Below are 23,614 nucleotides of genomic sequence, written 5' to 3' on the forward strand. Positions count from 1 at the left end.
GAGTGATAAAAGTGGAGAAGAGGCGGGAGAGTCAAAGGGGTGCCAGGACCCGGAGGATGGGTCCCGGTTTAAAGACCCTCCCAGCCCAAACGCTCCTTTCCTCACAGCGAAGGAAGGTGTCCCTGATGCTCCCCTCCCTGGATCTCGGGCCATCCTTAGGTCTGGGCCTTCTCCCCTACGTCCGGATACCCCCTTCCCGCACAAACATCACCCCGCACCTAAACCAGCCCGAAATCTTGCCGAACAGATTGAACTTGGGTGGTTTGTATTCATCGTCCTTGATGGACAGGGGTAACATCTTCTCTGCCCGGCGAAGGGCCGGGTCTACTCCCCTCTAGTAGTGGCTCCGTGGGTGATGGTAGTGACAGCGGCGACGCCTCAGGTGGGATTCCCCAGCGTTTGTCCCGGGCCGCGTGCCGCTTCGAGACACAGACAGACACAGACACACACCCGGGAACTCGCCGACTTCCGGCCCGGGCCGCGCAACGAGTCCTGGGACGCGAAGGGGGGAGGCGGGGCTGGGGGGCGGGACCTGCGCGGTGAGGGGCGGAGCTTACGGCGGGGGCGCTGTAGGGGCGGAAAAAGGTGGCAACTAGTAGGTAGTTAAGGCGCTGGCCTGGGATGGAACGAAAAAATCCTGAGGTGGCGACCCGCAGACTGGGATGGCTGGTTGGTTGAGAGCCTGCTCTCGCCCACCCCGACCGCCTACCACTGATGTTCCCGGATGCGCTGGTGTCCAGCGCCTGCCCTTTCACCATTGCCCCCTCTTAACTAAGTCCCGGTGCTTTAGGTAGCAGTGCTTTAAAACCCAGAACGCGTTGCTGCCAGCCCGCAGGAAGCGTAAGTGATGGTGTTACTGGGTGAACTCTGGGGCACCCAAATCCTAGTAATCCGGTCCCCCAAAACAGCGCCTGGCCTTCCATACTGCCAAGTAGGAAGCAATCAATAAGTGTCTTTCTAAAGAATGTTTAATGTATCAGAAGACGCCCTTTAAAGGAAACTCCTAGGAGACCGTGTTGGAATTGAGGTTTGGGTAAGGCATTGCTTCCCGGACAATCTCAGCCCGCGAACCACCCGAAATTCGAGTTCGTGCAGGTCCCTCTTCACTTCCAGGTCATCCTGAGGGCCGCAGCCGCGGCTGTAATTCTTGTCAGAGCCGCCCTGCGCATTTGAGGGAAATGCTGGAGGAGCTGGCCGGTCGGTGGGATGCGAGTGCTCGCGGGGCGCAGGGAGACGAGCCCTCGGACCTGCCCCAGTCACCCACAGTGGTTGGAACCTTCCTGCGGGCGCCTTTCCGGAAAATTGTTTGGTTGGGTGAGGTCAGGTGGTCCATCACGTGAATGATTAAAAGTTGTTACCTTGGGGAAGAAATGCGAGAAAGGAGGGCTGGCTTTTGGAAGTGGGCTAGAAACTACAAAACGGAGCTTCTTGGGAACTGCCTTTTAGTCTAACAGGAAGTGGAGCGTCACCGAAAGGGAGGGGCGGCCACCCGGGGACTGTCCCCTGCTTCAGGCGCTCACTTTGCGGGCGGTGTTTTTTCCAGGTTATCAGTCCAGCGAATGAGGCTGGGTGGATGCACGCTGCTGGGTTTAGAAAAAAACAAAAACAAAAACAAAAAATGAGCAAGCGAGAGGCCCCTTCCGTTCTATGAGAACCAGGCTGCAAGCAAGTAAATCTGTCCACACTGCAATCGTCTGCACTCGAGGTAAGGAAATAGCAAAATGCTTTTGTGGTAAAAAAAATTTTTGCAGTAAGGATATATGCATGTTTTGCTCTGGTTCTTGGAACTTTGTGCGTGAGTGAGATAGGGATTCGTTGGCTTTATTTTTGAAAATGTAATTTTATTCAGTGTTCATGTTAATTAAAAAAAAAATTTTGCAGTAAGGATATATGCATGTTTTGCTCTGGTTCTTGGAACTTTGTGCGTGAGTGAGATAGGGATTCGTTGGCTATATTTTTGAAAATGTAATTTTATTCAGTGTTCATGTTAATTAAAATTGCTGTGTAAAACATCTAGGTTCCAGAAATTAAGTTCTGGAAAGAGTATTTTCTCTTTGCCTTTTTGGACATATATTTCATTATTTTAACTTAAACATAGAAATATTCTTAATCAGTAGAATTTACATATATTTTTTAGGAAGCTTTTATATTAGCCATAGACTTTGAATTTTACCCTACTGCACTGCTGGGCAAACATTAAGTGGGTGCAAACTAGGCTAAAGATAAGTATTTCCATGGTAATTGGGTTTTTCTCCAAACGGCTTTATTTCAATATGATCAAGTGGGGAGAGGAGGGGGAGATGTATGCAAATAACCAGCTTTCAGTAACTGATTTCCAGTGTTCTCTTAATTCATCAAGGTCAGATGCAATTTGAACCTGTGTTTTTGTATTCTGCCTTTGAAAATAAATTCTGCATTTTATCCTATATTGCTACAAATAAGAAATTTCTCAGCTGGTTTATGGAGAAATCTGCATTATCCCTTTCAAATACAAGTTGGAGAAATTGAAGTTTGATTTCAGTTACAATGGTTTCCTGGGACTCCCCAGGTGCCCCATTCCCCACCCGGAAGGATACAGATATTCCCGTGAGGGCCTTCTCCCTTCAAAAAGTGACAGTCCTACTTCACATCTTTCAGTCTTGGATGGCATGATTACCAACTTCAATACTAAAGTCATTTTGTTGGAAGTACAAACTGGACACTAGTTAAATCAGGAAAAGTTCTAGGAGTGGGAAATGTTTGTGTCTCAGTTCTTTTGTCACTTGAAATATTTCTTCTATATATGTTGACCGATATATATTGTCCTATCAAAGTTAAAGTTAGTTTCTTTCATTCAGCATTTATTGTCTGCTATCTGCTAGGCTCTGTGCTGGACACAAGACAGTTGGAGGGAAACAATTAAAAAGCCAATTAAGTCAAAAGTTCTTTCCCCAGAAGAATTTTTTGGGAAGAAGAAGCTGATGTGAGGAGAGAGGGTGGCAGGCAAATCAGTCTAGGATTTTAGAATTGTCTGATGTTTAATATGTGTACAAGGTATGCCCTTGGTGTAGCAAAGGGACACAACTGTCACTCAGAGAGTCTTTTGGTATGTATCAAGCCTTTTGTCCCAGCCATCCTATTGTCCCTTCAATAACTTGTATCATGAAGGAACATTATTTCAGAAAACCAAAAAATGATTCTTCAGCTCAATTCAGGTGGTCATTACAGAGGCAGGATTTTGAAAGACTCCAACCATAATTCTTAATGCCTTCATGTCTTAAAAGATTAAATGGGTTTTTAAGGTTATAAAATAGATATAGTAATGAACATTTAAAACTAATAAGTAGATTCCTATCCTGCACTTTTGAACATTTGTTTAGATCTTCTTCCACTAATTAATTGCATTGCACTAAGCAACAGAGAAAGCCCCCAGCTTCTCAGACATGTGAGTGAGGACTGTGAGAAATGAAAGCAGAGGAATAAAGGGGCAGACGCTTATCTCCAGTCAGGGTTCCAGCTCCTTTCAGACAGTTGTCAGTAAGGAATAGGAAGGATGCCATCCGTCATTCCTCAGTGATCAACCCTGGCATTTATCTGCAGCCCAATTTAGACCCCATGCTTTTTTAGATGCTTCAAATTGAATGCCCTGTGAACCTCGAGTGAAAAAAGAAACTGTGATGGTATATAAAACTACAGATTCTTAAAAATCTAGAAATTGAGCATAAGTGCAAATTGCATTCCATGGTTTTGCTTCATGGCACATATATATGGCATATAGGTTTCAGTTGTGCAAACCCATTAGGTAGGATGATGTGATTTTTTTTCTGCCTCTGCATACGTCCCAAAGATGAAGACAAAAATACAGCAGCATTAGCTGCAACCTCACAGGAAGACATTCTCTATCTCACTGCCTAAATATTTATTTATTTATTTATTTATTTATTTATTTATTTATCTATCTATCTATCTATCTATCTATTTTTTGAGCAGCAGACAAAAGTTTATTAGAATATAAGATTCGAAAGTAAGAATAGTAGGAAAGCTCTCTTTACAGAGAAGGTACATTCAAAAGTGAATGCCCCTAAATGTAACTTTTAAAACACAGAACACCTAATTTTAATTTCTAAAAATAATTTGAAGCCTATAGACAATGGCATTAAAAGCAGTTTTAAAAATCTCCTGATGACTGACAAAAACATCACAGAAAATTCTTTGATTTCCCCTAATAGTGCCAAGAGATCCTGTTCCTATCAATTACAGAAGCCATAAAGGAAATTTTTAAAAAATTAAAACTTTACCATAATGAGGTAAGTGCCAGTATTTTTTTTTGTTTTTTTAATTGTGGTGGAGTACACATAATATTTGCTATCTTATCCATTTTCAAGTGTATACTTTAGTACTGAGCATTTACATTGTTGAGCAACCAATCTCCTGAACTTTTTCATCTTGCAGAACTGAAACTCTGTATCATTAACCAACTGCCCATTTCTTCCTTCCCCCAGCCCCTGGCAACCACCATTCTACTTTTTATCTGTATGAATTTAACTACTCTAGATACCTCATATAAGTGGAATCATGTTGTATTTGTCTTTTTGTGACTGGTTTATTTCACTTAGCATAATATCCTCAAGATTCATCCATGGTGTAGCCATTCTAACACATCCATCCATGTGTTAGAATGTCCTTCCTCTTAAAGGCTAAATAATATTTCACTGTATGTATATAACACATTTTGTTTATCCATTCTTCTGTTAGTGGATATTGGATTGCTTCCACCTTTTGACTATTGAGAGTAATGCTGCTGTGAACATGAGTGTAGTACCAATATTTTTATCTGAGAAAAATGATTTCCTATAGAGGTACTCTTGTTTCCTTGGAAATAAAAGTTCTTACTTGAGCCGGGGTCTGTTAGAAAATACTGTAAGGCCTCTTTTTAGTCTTATCCATTGAAATAGTTCAGCTTACAGAATAAAGCCAATACCCATATAGTTGAAATACTCTGGTACTAGAACAAAGCTGAAGATAAGAGACTGTGCAGAGGACACTGAAAATACAAAGTGACTCACGTGTGAGAGTTTGGAGTTTGGTGGGACCTACTGTGCTCAGGGAAAATCATTTAACATGCTCAGTCTTAGCTATCCCATCTACAAAATGGGGGTGGATACGTTTTAATTTCCTTCTCTAAAGTTTGAAACATTGCCGATTTGAGGTATTCTGTAGCACACAGAAGGCAGAGGTCTGCCGATTTTCATTACTGTTGCTGAGCTCCCTGAGGGCAGGGACTGGGTGGTCTGGGCACTACCATCCCTAGGGCCTGACAGTCTGGTGCAGGTGGGAGGGGCCTGTAAATGTTGACTGATGAATATTTACCATGGTATTTCGGCCTTCCTCTAATAATGTTAGAAAGTTTATACGAATTAGGATTGCTTTGATGTTAGGTTTGATATCTGAAACTATTTATGAATTATAATTCATACGTATGAAATCTGATTCTCTTAGAGAGCTATTTTGGAATGTGAGTTTATTGCTGAAAACCAGTATTTTGTAACAGAAAGAAGGTTCCATAGAATATTCCAGAGATCTGTTGCCTGACAGTCTTGCCTTCCCTCCATTTTCTTGTGACTGAAACAGAAGTTCAAATGAAAAGCTCTCTTATCCTAGAATGGTAAAAGTAATACATTTGCAGATGTACTTGGTTTCTTTTTGACCCATTTCTGGAACTAATTTTGCATGGCACTGTACTGAGCTAAAAATGCTTTTCTATTTCTAGGCTTTCTTCTTAGGATGCATTGACTCCTTGGATCCTTACAAGTTGTGGATGTTCCTCTTAGAAATAAAGCCATTCCTGCTCCTGACCCTAATACATGTCCATGGAATTGGTCATCTCCAAACATCATCATCATCTTCATCATAGCTACAATTAATTGGCAGTTCCGGGAGAAGGCTGCAAGGCTAAAACAAACTTTTATCTAGCATAATTTTATCTAGCATAACCTGTGCGCTTTGAGGGTAGAGAGGACCTCACTGTCTGCCTCCCTAACAAATGGCTGTATTAAAGGAGGCAGTACTTTTAAAAAAACTTTACACATAATATTTATATATTATGTCCTCTTAAATGAGTGATGATTAAGTAAATCCAGTTAATTGACAGTAGCTGTCTGAGGAAGTATTAAAAAGAATATGATGCTTTTGTAGAGGCTTAGGAGGAAAAAAAATGCCAGGACTCTTGGGCAACCTTTGCTATGGATATGGGGTAGGATTGGAGAGGGAAATGGAAACACGGGTACTTATTGGCTGTTATCCCTATTTTAAATGCTGCCCTTGGTATTCACTCAACCTTGATTTACCTATAAAAGAATGGCTCACTCAGCCAGGCTGCCTACAGAAGGACTTGATCTTCAGTGTACCCAGTACAGAAATTCTTTGCTTACAGCTTGTAGTGAGAAATGACCTGTAGCTGCAGCATCTACCTATTCAAATGTGGTCTTGCAGTAAAGGTAGCTCTTTATCAATCTGCTTTAGCATGTCTGTTTCAGAACTACAGTTTCAGAATGAAGTGACTGCAGGACTATGCCTTCTAAAAGACAGGCTTTAAATTGGCTGTCAGGGATCTTATATATGTCGGCAGTTAGACTGTGAATATAAAAAAAGACTAATCATGTTCATGCTAGCAGCCAGTCCATGACACAGGTGATCTAGATTGTGGTCATCTGAATGGTCCATTCAGAACACTGTACCATTGATCATAAATACAGCATGATCACAAGATGAATCTGACACTGTGGACACTTTTATCATTTATTATGACTATAAGTCTATTCCCACTCCAGTTTTTCCTATTCCTAAATACAGAATATTTATTAATAACACAAAATAACTTAACTTATTTTGATGTATTTAGACCTATGAAGAAAGTAATGGGAGTTAAGAAGAGCCTTGTAAAAACAGATGGGTTCTTCAGGAGGAAAAGTGAGGGAAAATCATTTAGGAAGTAGAGAATAGAAGTTGGTAAAGGAGGGGTGCCTGGGTGGCTCAGTCGGTTGAGCATCTGACTTCGGCTCAGGTCATGATCTCATGGTTCATGAGTTCAAGCCCCACGTCGGGCTCTGTGCTGACAGCTCAGAGCCTGGAGCCTGCTTCAGATTCTGTGTCCCTCCCCCCCCCTCCACCCCACCCCTGCTTGTGCTGTCTCTCTCTGTCTTGCAAAAATGAATAAACATAAAAAGTTGAAAAAGGATGAGAAAAGTGGTGTGGCACTTAAAAAAAATACCAGTGAAAAGAATGAATTTCTTGAATATGGGGAAAATACTAACAGCCAAACTTCCCAGGATACCGTAGAACACCTGGAAAAGACTTTTGAAGAAAAGTGACCTTCATGTACTATTTCTAGCATTCTATGTTTTGCCATGAAGTAAATTCTAGTTTGCGTGGCTCGAAATTATAATGCAAGAGGCTTACTCTGGGCAATAGTGAATGACACTTGGGGGCAGTGTTCTCACTTAGTTTTCTTTTTCTGCCAATTGTCCTGAAGTCTAAGGGTTTGGTTTTTTTTTTGTCAGTTTCTGAATCGAAACTAAATTTTCATTTCTCAGCTAGGTAAGATTGTATTGTTTGTTGGTTAATCGTGTATAGTGCCTGCCAGATGGAGTCATATAGCTTCTGATTTTTGTTAGTCCCTAAAGGTTTGGGGAAATTCACAAGGGTGATCTTATCTAACGAGTGATGACTCCCCCAAGGCAAATTGGGTGTTCTCCTAGAGCTTCCATGGAAACAAGAATGTACAAAGGTATTTCAATGCAGAATATCTTTGAAAAGATGTGGGGGAGAAATGAGAGTTGTGGGACATCTTGTATTTATCAGGTAGCTTGGTCCCAGAACTGATGGTAGAAAGGTGGCTTGTGCTTGAGACCACATTTCATACCTGGCTGTTCTAGTCGCCAAATGGGGGATAACCCAGGTTTTTTGCATAGGGTAGGCTTTCTTGGGTACTGTATAGGCTTAAGGGGGCCTTTGTTTACATTTAATTTAAGTTCATTCTGTTAGTTTCAGGCATTTCTTATCCATTGTGTTGTTGAAGACAATTTAAACATAGATTCCCCCCGTGTCATTTAACCATAAAGAGTTGGAAGCACTTACTGAAATGGGCCAGGCGCTGTTGTGGATTACAGAGACTAACAGAAACTGCCCTTTAGATAATGTCACACTCCAGAGGGAGCATAGCTCATGGTCGTAATACCTGGAAACAAAGCCTTGTGACGGTGTGTTCTCAGTTCCCAGGAGCACTAAGATTTGGAGAGCTTGAGAGGAACCTTCGCAGGGGACGGGATTTTTGAAAGATATTTGGCAGGGGACAGACGGGAGTAGAAGTTTGTCAGGTGGGGACCAGGAAGGGCTTTGTAGGTAGTGAAAATAGCATGTACCAACACATGGAGTCCTAAGCCAGCACAGTAACTGTCGGATATCATAAGAGAAGAGTCCTTTTGGAATTTGCCTCAGATTGAGCAATATGTGTCCATGTGACCATGAACCTGGTCAGAGGCTGCTTATCAGTTGCATCATAGCCGCCTCTTCCAACCCCTGTCACATGTTCATGGAAGGAAAGCCCAGGTTCTGAATTGGCTTCTGCATTCCACTTTGGAAATGATTTTATCTCTTGGCAGCCGCGGGCCCTTTTCTGAGCATCTATATTCTATAATCATCAGTTTTTAGGCAAGTACATATTTTGGAGGATGAACCAGAGGAGAAAACAATCTGTACAATATGAGGCAAATCTAGTAGTGAAATGGCAGAATAATTATTGCTCCTCTGCCATCTGTGGCATCAAAATGAAAATGACAGCTTCTCAATGTACAACGTCAGGCTGCTCACTGCGTTTCTACTTTCTGAGTCAGAGGACATAACTAATCTTTGTTCATACTATGCTCTGGCATATTTGTTTTCATCTTCTGTCTGGATAATCGTTGCCTTTTCAGTCTGAAGGAACTGGCCCTGAGAAAAGAATTATTCATTCAACATTTAGCAGCCTTCCTTCTAAGGAATTTTGGTAGATGATATAAGTAAATATCCCACTGAATAGTGGGTTTTTGAGAATTCAAATTTCCTGGTCCATTGAGAGACACGCATTAGAGAATGTGCAACTGTTGCTTTATAAACTATGTGTTATTTACTTTCTTAATCTTCTACCTACATTTAAGAGATTTTTTTTTAATGTTTCAAATAATACTCTTCCAAAAGCTGTTCAGTTCTCAGATATTAAACAATTTCTGGGGCACCTGGGTGGCTCAGTTGGTTAAATACCCGACTCTTGATTTTGGCTCAAGTCATGATCTCACAGTTCATGAGTTTGAGGCCCATATTGGGCTCTGTGCTCACTGTGCAGAACCTGCTTCAGATCCTCTGTTTCCCTCTTTCTAGCCCTCTCCCACTCACCCACATTCTCCCTCTCTCTCTCAAAAATAAATAAATGTTAAAAAAAATTTTTTTTAAGATTCTGACATAGTGACCCTACAGCTCCACTGCTAAGTATATACCCAAGAGACATGGAAACATGTTCACATAAAAACCTGTCCATGAACGTTCAGAGCAGCATTATTCATAATAGCAAACTGGAAACAACCCGAGTATCCAGCAACTGATAAACAGGTAAACAAAATGTGTTCTATCTGTACGGGAATGGAACGTTACATGGCAATAAAAAAAGTAAATGAATGAGGTCCTGATGTATACTATGACATGGGTGAACCTTGAAAACATTATGCTGAGTGAAGCCAGACACAAAGGTGATATACTGTACGATTTCCATTTATATGCAACGTCCAGGCGAGGCAAATCTATGGTGATCAAGTAGATTAGTGGTTGCCTGCTGCTGGCGGGGAGATTGGGGAAAAGGAGAATGTCAAGGGACTGCTAATGGAGGGGTCTGGAGTTTCTTTTGGGGGTGTTGAAAATGTTTTAAAGTTAGATTGTGGCAGTGGTTGCACAGTTCTGTGAATATACTGAAAGCCACTGAACCTTTTAGTTGACCCTTCGAACAACATGGGTTTGAACTGCACGGGTCCACTTTCACGCAGATATTTTTCAATAAATACGGTACGGTGCTATAAATGGGTTTTCTCTTCCTGATGATTTTCTTAATAACATTTCCTTCTCTCTGGCTAATGTCATGGTAAGAATGCAGTATATACTACAGATAACATTCAAAATATGTGTTAATCAACTGTTCATGTTACCGCTAAGGCTCCTTAGTAGGCTACTAGTAGTTACGTCTGGGGGGGGGGGGGGGTGGTTAAAAGTCATACGTGGATTTTTGTGCAGGGTGGAGTGGTTGGTGCTCCTAATCCCTGTGTTGTTTGAGAGTCAGTTGTACTTTAAGTGTGTGAAATTTATGGTATAAGAAATAAATCTTTTTGTTTTGTTTTTGTTGGGTTTTTTTTTTTTTGAAGTTTATTTATTTTTGACAGAGAGAGAGGCAGAGTGCGAGCAGGGGAGGGTGCAGAGAAAGAGGGAGACCCAGAATCTGAAGCAGGCTTCAGGCTCAGAGCTATCAGCACAGAGCCCGACACAGGGCTCAAACCCACAATCCACGAGTTCATGACCTGAGGTGAAGTCGGATGCTTAACTGACTGAGCCACCCAGGCACCCTGGAAATAAATCTTACGTTGGAAAAAAATACTCCAGCATACTAAGTATGAGTTTTTATATTATCTTACAGACAGTGACAGTCTTGCGTACTGATTTTTTGATACATGATTGCAGAATTTACCATAACACAGTGGAAAGGGTCACCACGGACTGTGCCATCAGGAGGTCTAGATTCTTGCCCTGGTTCTGCTGCTGGTGTGCCGCATGTAGCTGCATGAACCTAGGCAAGTCCCTTATGCTGAACCTTGGGTTCTTAATGAAATAGGGAAGTTGACTTAGGAGAGCTCTGAGCTCTCTTTCAGCTTTCTGAGTTTATGTGTTTGTGCAGTAAAGCATATAAATATTGGGGCAGCTTTGGAGCCATGGCTTTATCACTTATGGTTCATAACCAAAGCATTGGGGTTTTCAGAGGCCACTTGGCTAGCATTCCTTCCCCCAATCATGTTCAAGTAGGTCTTGTTAGGTAAAATATATGTAGAGCAGGGTTTTTCAACCTCAGCATTATTGGCATGTTAGGCTGGATAATTCTTCCCTTTGGAGGGGTGTCCTGTCCATTGCGGGATGTTTAGCGGCAACCGTGACATCTTCCCACTCGATAGCATCTCCTCCCCAGTCCTGACAGTCAAAAATGTCTCTGGTCTTTGCCACATGTCACCTGGAGAACAAAGTCATCCCCAGCTGAAAATTCCTGGTGTAGAAGATGCTAGAATAACAATATGAAAATAACCAAACGGATGTGCTCTCTACCTATGAAGAACTAACAACATATGTGCAAAAAAATACCATTTGGGAATCTTTGATTTTTCAGATAATCAGGAGAAGAGGAGGACTTTTTGTTGTGTTATGCTGACATTTACCGTGTTTATTAAGGTCACATTTAATCTGTAGTCATGGATTGGAGAAAGGCAGAGGAGGAATAGTCTAAGAGCTGTCAGATCCCTTTTAGAATGAGACAAGGTGTCAGTAAATCTATACAGGCATTTAAAAAAATAATAAAAAAAACCTAAGAAGAAGGTGTAGGAATTAAGGGCAAGAGAGCTAGGAGGTACCTTCTTGGTTCTTTGCACAGAAGATGTAGACCATCCAGATGTGTTCTTTCTCGTATCTCCTGTTCAAAGCTCAAAGCTGTGAATTAGATGATAAGTTATTTCTCTAGAAAAAGAACAGAAGAAAGCCATAAACTGGAATCCAGATAGCCAGTGAATTCCTCGTTCCTCTCCGAACAGATCTGGAACTGTTTCTGGTGGGCCTGCAGTGGGGCTCTAGACTCCACCTGTTCTCGAAGCACACACGTGCCACTTGCACTGCGGTCTATGAAGTTCTTGCTTTTCTTTTTAATTTTGTTTTAACATTTATTTATTTTTGAGACAGAGAGAGACAGAGCATGAATGGGGGAGGGGCAGAGAGAGAGGGAGACAGAATTGGAAGCAGGCTCCAGGCTCCGAGCCCACACGGGGCTGGAACTCAGTGACTGCGAGATCGTGACCTGAGTTGAAGGCGGACGCTTAACCGACTGAGCCACCCAGGCGCCCCTGAAGTTCTTGCTTTTCTAGACAGATTAAAAATCTTACATTAGCTTATTGGGTTGCATTGTTTAATAAATACCACATGAAATATTTACACTGTATTTCTAAAGATAAATTATTCATATCTCCCACAACATTTTGATACAGGTAAAATAGGGGATTAGAAGTTATCTGAGGAAATTTCTATGATGGGCATGGGGATAAATCCTGCTTGAAAGTCTAGACAAAAGTGAAATACTCATGAGTGTCTTTGACAATGTATATTTATAGTAGGCTACAGTAATTAATTTTCATTACTTTTTCTAGACTAAAACGCCAGATAGTTATGTGTCTACTTCAGAAGCTAGAAACACTTCTGTGTAAGTTTTACAATATGCTATTCCTCGTCAGCTGTGGAAAATGAACACAAAGATTTTAATCAGGGTATATTTTAATGCAGTTGCTGGATGATTCTTCGCTCTCGTTGTTTATACTAGCCGTTTTTATGCAGAACTGAAAATATGTTTTATGAGACCTGCCTTTTGATTCAATATATTAGAAGGATTTTCAAGGCCTTTGAACCAAGATTATTAATTCATAATGGTTTTTGGTTGACTACTTTAATAGTATGTGTTTTAGTAAGAGGGTGCATGTAATGAAAACATTGTATTCTAAAGCCTTAAATTACTGTCCTTGAAGAAATAATCATAGTAAAGCTAAGGTTATTTCAAAAGTAAATTCATTTTATTCATCTCTTGAGTGAGGCCATGATAAAAGGAGAAACACAAAATTGCTTTTCTTAACAGAACAGGCTGCAGAGAAGGTCCTGGAGAGAGTATCTTTGAAAAATCTCTGTAAAGGTTACTACAAGGTAACATTGCTTTACAGATCTGGACTTTTGAAAAGTGAGAGCTGCTGAATGACAATGACCATCCCCCTGATCTTATGAATAACCTCTTTCTTTGCTTGCACATGCCTCCGCCCACTGTACAATCATGGAGCGTATGCCCCTCCCCACCCCCCTTGGAATTCTCCATTCCCCATTCTCATAAACTTCAAAGGGAGATGTTAAAGTCATGGACTATATGGTCTCTCTATGTCCTTGCTGAACTATATATAAATCGTTTCTACAATTAGAAAACACTCTACCGCGTGAAACAAGATCACGAGAATGGGATTGTCCTTTGAATTCCACCGCTGCTAAATCTTAATGAAAAACAAAAGGTTGACTGAACATCACTTGGAAACTAAAGTGAGATTTCGGTGGGAATCCAATCTGTAGGATGGGATGATTTACACCACAGTGTCAGGATTGCCTGTGGAATGGTAGTGTGGCAGCACATGCTGAGTTAAACCACAGGGTGTGAAGTCAAGAGCTTAGGTATCCACAAACACTGTGCTTTTCTAAGGAGATGGAGACAACCAAAAACAAACAAAAAAACAAAAACCCAACTGTACAGAGGCAGTGTTACACAGAGAAGGACAGCGACAGTGGCTTGGTACAGTTAACATACCACAGCTGTGAGGGAGCAGTAAGAAGTCTCTTCTAGCTTTATCATATTTGTCTGTATTGTGGAATGGATGAGAGTATTCATTTATTGTATAGCCTAAGAAGAGAAATCGTACCAAAATATAATAAGGATAGACTATGGATCCATTAAAGTCATCAAGAATAATGAAACCTCATTCTTTGTGGTTCTAAAATCTATGTTTTTCTTAAAGGAATTTTTTAAGTATTTAGAAATGTCTGGTTGATTTTTGTTTTCAGTCCTTTAAAGGAATATCTGTTTTCCTCATTTTCTGGCTTTTGTACTTGAACAGAACAGTCAAATGGATCTAGGATATATATATGCTAAGATGTATAGGAAGGCTCAGCTGCCGAAATGCACGGTAAGGACTTCCCTCACAGGCTTATGGAGGCTTGTGGAGAAGTAAGGAAGTCTGGAATCAGAAGCAGAAATAGAAGAATACAAAACAGCAAAAACTGAAAGTCAGCAGTGCTCCCAAAGGAGGCGGCAGGGGTCAGAGTGAAACTGTATTGGAGGCTAGGAAATCAAAGCTCCACATCTCTGTAAAACTGCTTGTGAGATTCAGCCTTTTCTGACGTAAGCGAATGAGAGGTCTGAGCAGACAGATGTGTTTGGCCAATGAGTATCCAGGCCACACGAATCGGGGGTTCACCTACTATTCTGTAGCCACCTTAAGCACATCCTTCAGGTACCATGAGGGATAGGGGAGTACATAGCTGATTACACTACCTCCTGACCCTCATGTACTGTGAGACAGGGTGATTTGGAAGCTCCAAAGCCCTCCCCGACTTCAACCCGAATTGAAATTCAGCAGTATATTCCTAGCTCATAATGATGAACAGCCTGGCTCTGGCAGCAGATTTGCCCAGGTGTAGATTCCACATCCATTTCTTAGTTGCTTCGTAATATTGAGAAAGATATTTAACCCAGGCTACAGTAAAAAATAAACTAGATCCTGTCACTCTCCTGATCAGAAACCTATAATGGCTTTCCATCTCAATTAGAATAAACTCTAGGGCCGCCTGGGTGGCTCAGTCAGTTAAGTGTCCGACTTCAGCTCAGGGCATGATCTCATGGTTCATGAGTTCAAGCCCCATGCTGAGCAGTCAGCCTGGAGCCTGCTTTGGATTCTGTGTCTCCCTCTCTCTCTGCCCCTCCCCTGCTTGTTCTCTCTCTCTCTCTCTCTCTCTCTCTCTCTCTCTCTCTCTCAGAAGAAACGTTTAGGGGCTCCTGGGTGGTTTAGTCAGTTAAACATCTGACTTCGGTTCAGGTCATGATCTCATGGTTCATGGGTTCGAGCCCCGCGTCCAGCTCCGTGCTGACAGCTGGGAGCCTAGAGCCTGCTACAGATTCTGTGTCTTCCTCTCTCTCTGCCCCTCTCCCGCTCATGATCTGTCTCTCAAAAATAAATGTTGAAAAAAAATGTAAAAATAAATAAATAAATAATAAATAAATAAACGTTTAAAAACAAATCTATATTCCTTCATCAACTGATAAGATCCCTGATAACCTGGTCCTTGCTTATGCCACTCTGATTTATTCTCTGCATTACCACTATTCTAAATTATCTTTGAGTTTACTTTTTGTCTGCCCCTTTCTACTGCTTCCTCTCCTTCTAACAGCAGAGACTTTGTCCATGTTATTCATTACTGTATCCACAGAACCGAAAACAGTGCCTGGCACAATAAGTGCTTATAACTGTTTGTCTATTTGATTGAGCGAGTAAGTACATATTATGACATGTGCAGCTCTTAGTACAGGACCTGATAAGTAGTAAACCCACTGTAATTGTTTGTTGCTGCTGCTACTACCATCATCATCTGTTTCTTATATTAGGGTTCTGCAAATGATTTCATTTGGAAAAAAGTTTGCTACCAAAAGTAAGTTTAAATCTGTGCACTGAAGTATAATTGACCCTTAATGTGAGGGTAGGAGCACCAACACCCTGCACAGTCGAAAATCCACACGTAACTTTCAACTACCCCCAAACTTAACAAATAATAGCCTACTGGTGACCGGACGCTTTACCCATAATATAAACAGTAGATTAACACATATTTTGTATATGTATTATATGTTGTATTCTTAAATAAAGTAAGCCAAAAGAAAGAAAATGTTGTTAAGAAAATCATAAGGAAGAGAAAGTCCATTGAAAGTACTTTGCTATATTTATTGAATAAACTCCACATTCTAAGTGGACCCATGTGGTTCAAACCTGTATTCTTCAAGGGTCAGCAGTATACACATAGCAGAACATCACATTGTACACTTTAAATATATACAATTTTTATGTCAAAGATATCTCAGTAAAGCTATTTAAAGAATTAGTACACTACTAAGAGAAATGTAATCCCATTTGAAAAAATAATCTCAGTTCCAAATATTTCACATTAAAAGGAAGACAAAGTTTTGAAGGCACTGCTTAATTCTTTCGGCTTCTATGTAGATGATCTTTTGTCCATAACTGCAAAGCAAACAGGCCCAGGAGGTTTGTTCACTGTACCTTTTATTTTTACCTTTAAGAGGCCTGGAGAACTGTGAATTTAAATCAACTAAAATAGGGGCGCTTGGGTGGCTCAGTCGATTAAGCATCCAACTTCGGCTCAGGTCATGATCTCATGGTTTGTGAGTTCAAGCCCCATATCTGGCTCTGTGCTGACAGCTCAGAGCCTGGAGTCTGCTTCAGATTCTGTGTCTCCCTGTCTCTCTGCCTCTCCCTTGCTCATGCTCTGTCTCTCTCGCTCAAAAATAAATAAGCATTAAAAAAATTTTTAATCAACTAAAATAAAGTTAACTTCTGTCCTCCTTAAAAAAGCAAAAACAAAGGGGCATCTGGGTGGCTCAGTCGGTTAAACCTCTGACTCTTGATTTTGGCTCAAGTCATGGTCTCGTGGTTCTCAGGTTCAAGCCCCACATTGGGCTGTGTGCTGAGAACATGGGGCTTGCTTGGGGGTTCTCTCTGTCTCTCTTTCCCTGTGTGTCTCTTCTCCTCCCCTGTTCACTCGTGTGCCCTCTCTCTCTCTCAAAAAGAAACAAAACAAAAACAAAAACCTGGGAACCAGTAAGAATGCTAACACTCTGTATTTTATTTCCATTTCTATTCCAGGTGCTGCCACATCTGCAAACTTCCTGGAAGAGTGATGGGGATTCGAGTGCTTCGTTTCTCTTTGGTGGCCATCCTTGTGCTGCTGCTGGTAGCTGGGGCTCTGACCACTTTACTTCCAAATATTAAAGAAGACAAGATGCTCACTCTGCGTAGGGAAATAAAATCCCCGGGCAAGTCCACCCTGGATTCCTTTACTCTGATAATGCAGACATACAACAGAACAGACCTCTTACTGAGACTTCTAAATCATTATCAGGCAGTGCCACACCTGCATAAAGTGATCGTGGTATGGAACAACATTGGGGAGAAGGGACCGGATGAGTTATGGAATTCTCTAGGGCCTCACCCCATCCCTGTGATCTTCAAACTACAGACAACAAACAGGATGAGAAATCGACTCCAGGTCTTTCCTGAACTGGAAACCAATGGTGAGTTGCAGCTGGGTTCTTAGCCAGCAAGGGCTGCAGCTAACCGGAGCTGGGAGGCGGGCATGTGTATTTCCGGCCTTCTGTCCTAATTATGCTGAGAAAGTAGGAAAATTTAATCAAAAGAAAACACTTTGAAAAACTTAAGGGGCCAATTTTCAAGATGTCAAGAAGCAGTTTCCTTGGGAAGAAATCACACGTCTTGCAACAGTGACAGAGAGGTTAATGTTGTGAAAGAAGATACACTATAATTACATATTATATCGGAGAAAGTAGTAAAATGGCATTCAGCTTATGCTTAATGTATTTCTTTGCCACCTCCCTTTTCCTCCCATTCAGAGCAGTTTTTTGAGCATTGCAATTTGCTTAAAAGACCCCCAGTCTTGTTTATTTGCGTGATCATTCATTTCTAGGATAGTGGTTGATAACTGCATGATCATTTCCCGGTCAGGCAATTATGAAATCAATTACAATTCAAACACACACTTTTTCTACAAGACAAATGTCTCCAAGAATACATTTCTTGTTCACTTATTTTGTCCAGAAAAGTATTCCTTTGAATGATCTATCTAGACACCGTCTAGATACTAGTTTTGTTTTCATTTCCAAACTGTTGGATTCAAATTTGTCTCTCTCTCGTTTCAGCTGTGTTAATGGTAGATGATGACACACTAATTAGTGCCCAAGACCTTGTCTTTGCTTTCTCGGTTTGGCAGGTAATGTTGCTGTTTCCTTTACGAACTCCTCAGCATGAAGGTCTACCCAGGGTAGTGTGGATTAATGTGGGAGTCACCTCAAACAGTGTAGACACTATTTATCTAAAAGAAAAGTTTGGTGCATGGTAATCAAGATTTTTTGTGTTCAGTTAAGCCAACCTGCAAGTTAAGTTATCTTTTATCTGTATTTGATTTATATTTGGTATATTGGGGAGAAGAGCTGGAACTACTTTCCAGAGAACAATGAGGAAACTATCTGATATAGCCAAGACTGGAATCGAGGGACATTTTCTACAAGGCCACAGATCTGTATCTCAAAAGAGAAGTGTATCTCTGTATTAATATTGTATATAACTTGCTTTAAAAGAAAGCACTTTACACCGACAAAATTTAATCCTAATTCTGGAACCCCTTTTTAGAAATTAGTGATAACAGAAATTCCAGTGCATCATTGTGGTGGCCATTTTATTTATTTGTTTATGTAGGTCTTTTCCTCAATCATAGCTGGAATAAACAGACATAAATTTCTTGTCATTCTGTAAAAACAACTCTTTGCTCATGAATATGTGTTAATAGTAGTTGGCTTTTACAAGTTGTAGTTCAGGGGCACCCAGCCACCTCCGTTGGTAGAGCATGCAACTCTTGACTTCAGGGTCATGAGTTCAAGCCCCACATTGGGCATGAAGCCTACTTAAAATAAATAAATAAATAAAAGTACCATGTAGTATCCAAAATCTTTGGGGCACCTGGGTGGCTCAGTTGATTAAGCATCCAACTCTTAATTTTGGCTCAGGTTATGATGTCACAGTTCACAAGAGAGAGCCCTCATGGGGCTCTGCGCTGATAGCATGGAGCCTGATTGGGATTCTCACTTTCCCTTTCTCTCTGCCCCCCTCCCCATGCACACGTGTATGCTCTCTCTCTCTCTCTCTCAATCTCTCTCTCACTCAAAATAAACAAACAAACTTCAGAACACAACAAGTTGCAGTACAGTTACCTGAAACCAGAACGAACCACATACCAATAATCTGAGCTGTGTCAAATAATTAAACACTGTGCTACCCAATACTGGTATAATTTGCACTGTAGTACCTCTTCTTAATTAGCTACTTGGGATATAAGAACATTAGATATTAATGGTAAGTGCTCACACTACCCTGTAGATACCACTGCTCTCAAAACTTCAGTTTCAAAATTCATGCTGAGTATACTGATCAACAAGTTTTTTTTTTCCCCCATCAGCGCTTTTTCCAGCCTTGTAAATAAAAGCTCTTTAGGCAAAAAATTCTAATGTAACACTCCAGCTGTGAAATTTCTATTTCAGGTAGAACATCAATTTACCTAAAATGTCTGGGGTCGGGGTAAATAGAACCATGGTTAATTAGAACAATCCAAGTAAACCATAATTAAAGATGGACAAATATGATTTTTAGGTTTTCTTCATAGAAGAACAAGCAAGAACAGTTTCAATCCATTGCCCAAGGTAACCCGACTCCCAAAGTCAGTCCCATCAGTGCCCTGCATGGTGTAGTGATGTGAACGAGAGAGGCAGGCAAGGCTGGGATGGACATCTATCAGGCCTTTGTATTTATCTGCTTAGTGCTGTGACTTTTCCTCCTCTGGTCATCTGTGGAACTTCACTCATCCTCCTAGATTAGGTAAATGGCACATCCTCTCGGAAGCCTCCCGTCCTTTATCATCGACCCCCTATTCCACTTTGCCTCCCAGCAATACAGCTGTCACCCTGTCCTCGGTGCTTCCAAGAGGTTTACCCAACTGTGTGTACAAGCATCTCATAGTATGGGAATCCTTTGTTCACATATCTGGATCATGTTCTCCCCAGACTGTGCAGTTTTTGAAATGGGAATTAACCCACCTGATGTGTGTGTGTGTGTGTGTGTGTGTGTGTGTGTGTGTGTCTGTGTGTGTCCCTCGTTTAATGTCTGTTCAGTAAGTGAGTGAAACACAAATTACTTATGAGATTGAACTAAACCTTTTAACTCTCTAAATTCTTACTTCTTTTCCATGCTTCACTGGTTTTCTCTGGTTTGGTGATTTTTATTTTTAGTTACTCTCATCTTAATATTATTGTTTTACTGCTATCTTTTCTTCAAAGATCCTGATGACATCTCGTTATATAGTTTTCCTTGTATTTTTTTTTTTAAAGTTTATTCATTTTGAGAGAGAGAGAGCAAGCAGGGAAGAGGCAGAGAGAGACAGAGAGAGAATCCCAAGCAGGCTCCACACTGTCAGTGCAGAGCCCAGGGCAGAGCTTGAACTCACAAACTGTGAGATCATGACCTGAGCCAAAGTCAGGAGTCGGGCACTTAACCAACTGAGCCACCCAGACACCTCATATTTTTTTTTCTCATATTTTTAAAAAGGAAACACCCAAACTGAAAGGGAGAAAAATATAACATTATTTAAGATCAACAGTGACTTTCAAAAACATTGAAATCAACATGGAAAAACAGTAGAATCATACATGTAGATCCATAATTTTATGTACTCCTAAGAGATTAAAACCATTTTTCAAAATAATCACACTGTATCTTTTTATCTGCTGTAATGAATAGCACTCATACAGTCAGCTTCTTCTGCAGCAAACTTTAAAGAACGAGACTCCTTAGTGACTAGAATTTATTAATATCAGATATCATTTGAATTGAAAGAACATTTGTAAGGCTAGAAATTTTGTTAGGTATTTGGGTTGCGATGGAATTTGACCTACAACTGATCAGGACATAGATTTATCAAGTTGCCTGGAGTCAGATGAAATTGAGATGTAGAAACCAGGAATAAAATGAAGTTGATAAATCAGTTCAATTCTCTCTGTAATAAATAATTGCCTTTTTTACCATGTCTGCTCTGAAGAAATGCCACCCTTAATTGTTCTTTTTTCCATCTTTTCAGCAATTTCCTGATCAAATTGTAGGATTTGTTCCTAGAAAGCATGTCTCTACTTCATCAGGTATCTACAGTTATGGAGGTTTTGAACTGCAAACACCGGGGTTTGGAAATGGTGACCAGTACTCTTTGGTGCTGATTGGAGCCTCATTCTTCAATAGCAAATACCTTGACCTCTTTCAGAGGCAACCTGCAGCTGTCCATGCCTTGATAGATGAAACCCAAAACTGTGATGATATTGCCATGAATTTTATCATTGCCAAACACACTGGGAAGACTTCAGGGGTATTCGTGAAACCTGTAAACATGGGCAATCTAGAAAAAGAAACCAACGGGGGCTATCCTGGAATGTGGCATCGAGCTGAGCACTTCCTGCAGAGATCTTATTGTATAAATAAGCTTGTTGATATCTATGATAGCATGCCTTTAAAATACTCCAACATTATGATTTCTCAGTTTGGTTTTCCATATGCCAACCACAAAAGTAAAATATGAGAGTAAAACAAACAAAATCAAACCTCAAAACTGCTTTGTATTTGAGTAGCTTCTCTGCGCTACAATTGGTGTGGGTTTTTTGTTTGTTTTTGTTTTTGTTTTTTTAAGCAACATCATGAACTTTTATCCACTACAGAAGTCTCTACAAAGGAGAAAATGTACAGTGCTTCTAGGACATAAAAGTCACATGAACTTCAAAAGCCAAGAAGCTGGTACTCTCTAGATAGGTCTTCTTGTGAGGAGTTTTCATCCGCAGAGAGAACTCCTTGGCCAGCGATTTTAATGTTTACATTCTGAGACTTCTAGACTTCTACAATTTCGTTGACTCATGGCATTTGCCTTAAGGACCTATTGCAAGTTGTCTCCAGGATCAGAAACTCCAGAGAAGCATTTCTCAGCTTTTTCATTAAAGGATGATTGTTTTCATTTGAAGCCTGAGATGCCTCGTTAGCAAAAGCCTGTGGTGTAGAGAAAAGCCATGTGAGGCAAGGATAATCTCAATCCCTTATAAAAACAAGTAGAAAACTCATGACTACCATGCTTTCATTGTGGTCTTTCCAGCACTAACTCGGCCTGGCATGGTTTTGATGCATCAATCACTGCTTTTATTTTCATTGATAAGTCTGTTGTGACTGGAAGTGTTCATTTTAGTAGCTGAAGGATGTCTCATTGATCACTTGGTTTTTGTGAACATTTAGTGCATGGATCACAGAAAATTGCAGCCTGTGTTTCTCATGTGCAACCTATATGCAGCAAGGAGTAAATGTGTTACTAGATTCAGGTAGTGCATTTTGGCCCTGAATCTGACCTTGAGAGTATACATTGATTCTTATATTTTACATAAACCATGCATTGTTGTTTAAGAAACTTCTAAAATAATCTTCTAAAAGAATGCTTTAATTTGGAACTGGCAAAAGTTAAAACCCTTGGTGTCAAGAGATATTTGTTGTTAGGGCATAGGTTACCTCATGGATACTGAAGTTACGTGTATTATACACAAAGTTAATTTCTTGTATTCAGAGCTGCTGCTGCTGCTGCTTTTAATTTCCCCCCAAAAAAGACTCGAGGCACCATTCATCATGATGAAATTTTGATTACATGGATACAGGAAAAAAATAAGAGAACTGAATCATAGCAGAGGAATTTTATACAGAGTCTGCATCAGTAAATTGTTGAATTGCTCACTCTGTTGCGTGAATTAGTATCTGTGTTCCACACAGTGTCCGTGTTTGGGTCCTTGTTCATACTAGTAGCAAGGAATATTTAATTAAGCTTCATCACCTCCTCTTCTTCTTCCCCCTTCTTCTCCCATAATGTCATTATATTCTCACAATTGCAAAGCTGTGAAAACATTGTTATAATCATGGTTAATGTTCCAACAATGAAGTCTTTGTGCAATCAGTTCAGTACATGTTGTTTCTTTACCTTGGCATGTGTATGTGTCTTAATGCAGTCAGATAAAGCCAGTAGAACTCAGAACCTCACTAAAAATCTATAATGTTCATTATCTGCTTTGGTCAACCTTGGTAGTGATTTTTTTGCCTCTTGGGATTCCACTGGCAGATAAATAAAATCAACTTCTACCATGAAGATGTTCTGTTAATTAAGCAGACTCACATTTTTGTGGTTGGTATTTTTACAATTGCTAAATGTTCTAATATATTGTTCAGGGTAAGGCAGAGGCATTAGCTACATTCTCTAGGGGGAGCGGGGTGGGGGGAGATTCTTCAGTGGGAAAATATTCCCAGATTTTATTTCCCATTTTGTGTTCTCAAACTTGTCGGAGGCATCACATAAGTTAATCATGTCATGCTTTTCAGGCATTATAGAGCAAATATGATAACAAAGCGAAAGTCAATCTCTGATACAGGCACCCTTGCGTTGTGGCTGGAATTCTAAAACTGTTTTTCTCTGGGCACCTCTGGCTCCACATGATCGGGAGAAGAGAGGATGCTCGGGTTTGAAACTGCATGAGGAAAACAAGGTAGCTCAGAGGTGAAGGGTGCCAGGAGAGTGCTTGGATTCAAGTCCTTCCTTAGTCTCACGTTTACTTAACTTCCTGGAGCATCGGTTTCCTCATCTGCAAAAATGAGAGTAATATCTACCGAGGGGGTTGTTTTGAGAAGTAAAGGAGATACCTTGTATAAATATAGGAGAATTCTTTGCCCATCTTAAATGATCAATAAATGAAAGCTGTTGGGGTGTGTTATTGATAGTAAGTGCAGTTAATTCTACAACTCACCACCTAGGTATTAGGCCCCTGGACACACCAGGTGAGATATTCAAGAAATTATTTCTATATAACAATGGG

The 23,614-nt window shown here is 40.6% G+C and overlaps 2 protein-coding genes across 8 annotated transcripts in view; one reads left to right on the plus strand and one right to left on the minus strand.

Moving 5' to 3' along the window:
- SLC30A7 (solute carrier family 30 member 7) overlaps window positions 1-470 on the minus strand; it is an 81,967-nt gene extending 81,497 nt beyond the window's left edge. Inside the window, exon 1 of the mRNA XM_047870398.1 lies at window positions 219-470. Coding sequence (XP_047726354.1) covers window positions 219-298 — 80 coding nt within the window. The 5' untranslated portion in view covers window positions 299-470. The remainder of the gene's footprint in view (window positions 1-218) is intronic.
- Window positions 4-22,893, plus strand: EXTL2 (exostosin like glycosyltransferase 2). 7 transcript variants are annotated; one of them, XM_047870401.1, is made up of 7 exons: window positions 872-1,033; window positions 1,133-1,314; window positions 1,544-1,705; window positions 4,209-4,286; window positions 16,761-17,188; window positions 17,831-17,901; window positions 20,815-22,893. In XM_047870401.1, the coding sequence occupies exons 4-7, from the start codon at window positions 4,282-4,284 to the stop codon at window positions 21,301-21,303; spliced, it is 993 nt and encodes a 330-aa protein (XP_047726357.1). In that variant the 5' UTR covers window positions 872-1,033; window positions 1,133-1,314; window positions 1,544-1,705; window positions 4,209-4,281; the 3' UTR covers window positions 21,304-22,893. The 7 variants fall into 7 exon arrangements, with proteins under 7 accessions (XP_047726360.1, XP_047726358.1, XP_047726357.1 ...); XM_047870404.1 differs by lacking the exons at window positions 872-1,033; window positions 1,133-1,314 and adding an exon at window positions 4-159; XM_047870402.1 differs by lacking the exons at window positions 872-1,033; window positions 1,133-1,314 and adding an exon at window positions 588-840.
- The last annotated feature ends 721 nt before the right edge of the window (window positions 22,894-23,614 follow it).

The sequence above is a fragment of the Prionailurus viverrinus genome, chromosome C1 (assembly GCF_022837055.1).
Source record: "Prionailurus viverrinus isolate Anna chromosome C1, UM_Priviv_1.0, whole genome shotgun sequence".
Lineage (NCBI taxonomy): Eukaryota > Metazoa > Chordata > Mammalia > Carnivora > Felidae > Prionailurus > Prionailurus viverrinus.

Coding starts and splice junctions, on each gene's coding strand:
- EXTL2 (XM_047870404.1), top strand. Junction 17,189..17,830: donor TCCTGAACTGGAAACCAATG/GTGAGTTGCAGC, acceptor CTCTCGTTTCAG/CTGTGTTAATGGTAGATGAT. Junction 17,902..20,814: donor TTGCTTTCTCGGTTTGGCAG/GTAATGTTGCTG, acceptor CCATCTTTTCAG/CAATTTCCTGATCAAATTGT.